A 1,421-nucleotide genomic window follows, 5' to 3' on the forward strand; every position below is an offset into this window, starting at 1 on the left:
CGTTGATGTTGCTTGGAATGGGGTGGGTAGGGGTGAAGAGTGTGCCGTGCCCGAGCCGAGATGGCCAGCCAGGCTGGGTACCGTGCCGTCAGGAGTCATGACCCTCCTGAATGACCCCACCAGCTAGCCCCGCCGGCTGGCGCCCCTCGTTGGTGATCTGATCCACTGCACGGGCAGCAAATCCGCCCAACTGATTGGGTTGTTACCCCGGCCCGCCTTTGTGCCCCCGCCTGGGGTGGCCGCACCTGGCCGGTCCCTGAGAGCTTGACTGCGATGATGTTGATGGGAAATATGGCGTGGTTCTTGTCGAGGCCGACCACGCTCCTCTGCTTGTTGAGGATGTGCGGCTCACCCGACTGGACGTAGCGGGTGATGTAGCTGCGAGAGGGGGGCGCGGGTGGCAGGGTGCAGGGCAGGTGGGTCGGGAGGAGGCCAGGGGTAGTGGAGAGTGGTGGGATGCTCTTTTTTGGGGTGGGAGGGATTGAGGAGTTCAGGAGGGGGAGGCAGATGCAAGGCGCATTGGCTGGGACGGGACCACGCGTGTAACAACAGCGGGCGACCAGGCTCCAGGAAGGTGTGGACCCAATGTGCTGGCTAAGATGAGAGGTGATACAAAGGGCCCGCCCTCTTAAGTGTTGCGCATGTTAACGCTGCCTTGCTCGCCCTGTGTGGCGGCCACTGAAGGGTTGAGGCATGAGGCACGAGACCTGGGGTACGAAGTTTTGAGGAAGAGGTGAAGGGTGGGTTGGTTGCAGATGACTGCAGTGCGAAGGCAAGGCCCTTTGCAACTACCAGCCAACCCCAACTCGGACAACGCAGTAGTCCAGTCCAGAGTGGCCCCATGCCTCCCGACTTCCCAATTAGACAATGTCAGCTATGCAAACCACCCCGCTTCAAAGGCTGCAACTCCAACTAAAAAACACAGGTCTGACTCCACTAGCGCACCTCTCAAGTTCCCAACCATTAAACCAAACAACCTCCATGCACGCCCCGCCCCAACAGCCGCCCCGCCCCCTCGCCTCACATTCTTCGACTCCAGCTCGCCCTTTGAGTACCCAAACATCTCAAAGGCAGCCCTGTTGACGGCCATGATCGTGCCTGCGGTGTTGAGCACTACGATGCCGTCACTCTTCTCGTCAACTGCACCCAGGGCCTGCAAGGAGGTTGGCGGGGAGAGGCGCGCATGCGCGGTTGCCGCAAACCTGGCGGGTTAAATTGTGGGTGCTCGCGCATGTTCGAGCTGCTGTGGCTGAGCGTGCTTTGTATCACCACGCTGGTCGCAGAGGTGCGTGGCATACCCCATTCGAAGGAAGCCACCTCAGCGCCAGGACAGTCCATCGCCCGAGCCTGCCCCGGCCTCCCTGCTGCAGATGAGCCAGCCGTCCAGGCACCACCCCACCACCCCCCTCTCCACCCCCTTC

At 61.6% G+C, this 1,421-nt stretch overlaps 1 protein-coding gene across 1 annotated transcript in view; it reads right to left on the reverse strand.

Moving 5' to 3' along the window:
* Positions 1 to 628: 628 nt before the first annotated feature.
* MNEG_9288 (hypothetical protein) overlaps positions 629 to 1,421 on the reverse strand; it is a gene marked incomplete at both ends in the record, with an annotated part of 7,083 nt that continues 6,290 nt past the window's right edge. The window contains 2 exons of the mRNA XM_014042239.1: positions 629 to 664; positions 1,025 to 1,153. Coding sequence (XP_013897693.1) covers positions 629 to 664; positions 1,025 to 1,153 — 165 coding nt within the window. The remainder of the gene's footprint in view (positions 665 to 1,024; positions 1,154 to 1,421) is intronic.

Source organism: Monoraphidium neglectum (genome assembly GCF_000611645.1).
Source record: "Monoraphidium neglectum strain SAG 48.87 unplaced genomic scaffold scaffold01882, whole genome shotgun sequence".
In the NCBI taxonomy this organism is placed as follows: domain Eukaryota; kingdom Viridiplantae; phylum Chlorophyta; class Chlorophyceae; order Sphaeropleales; family Selenastraceae; genus Monoraphidium; species Monoraphidium neglectum.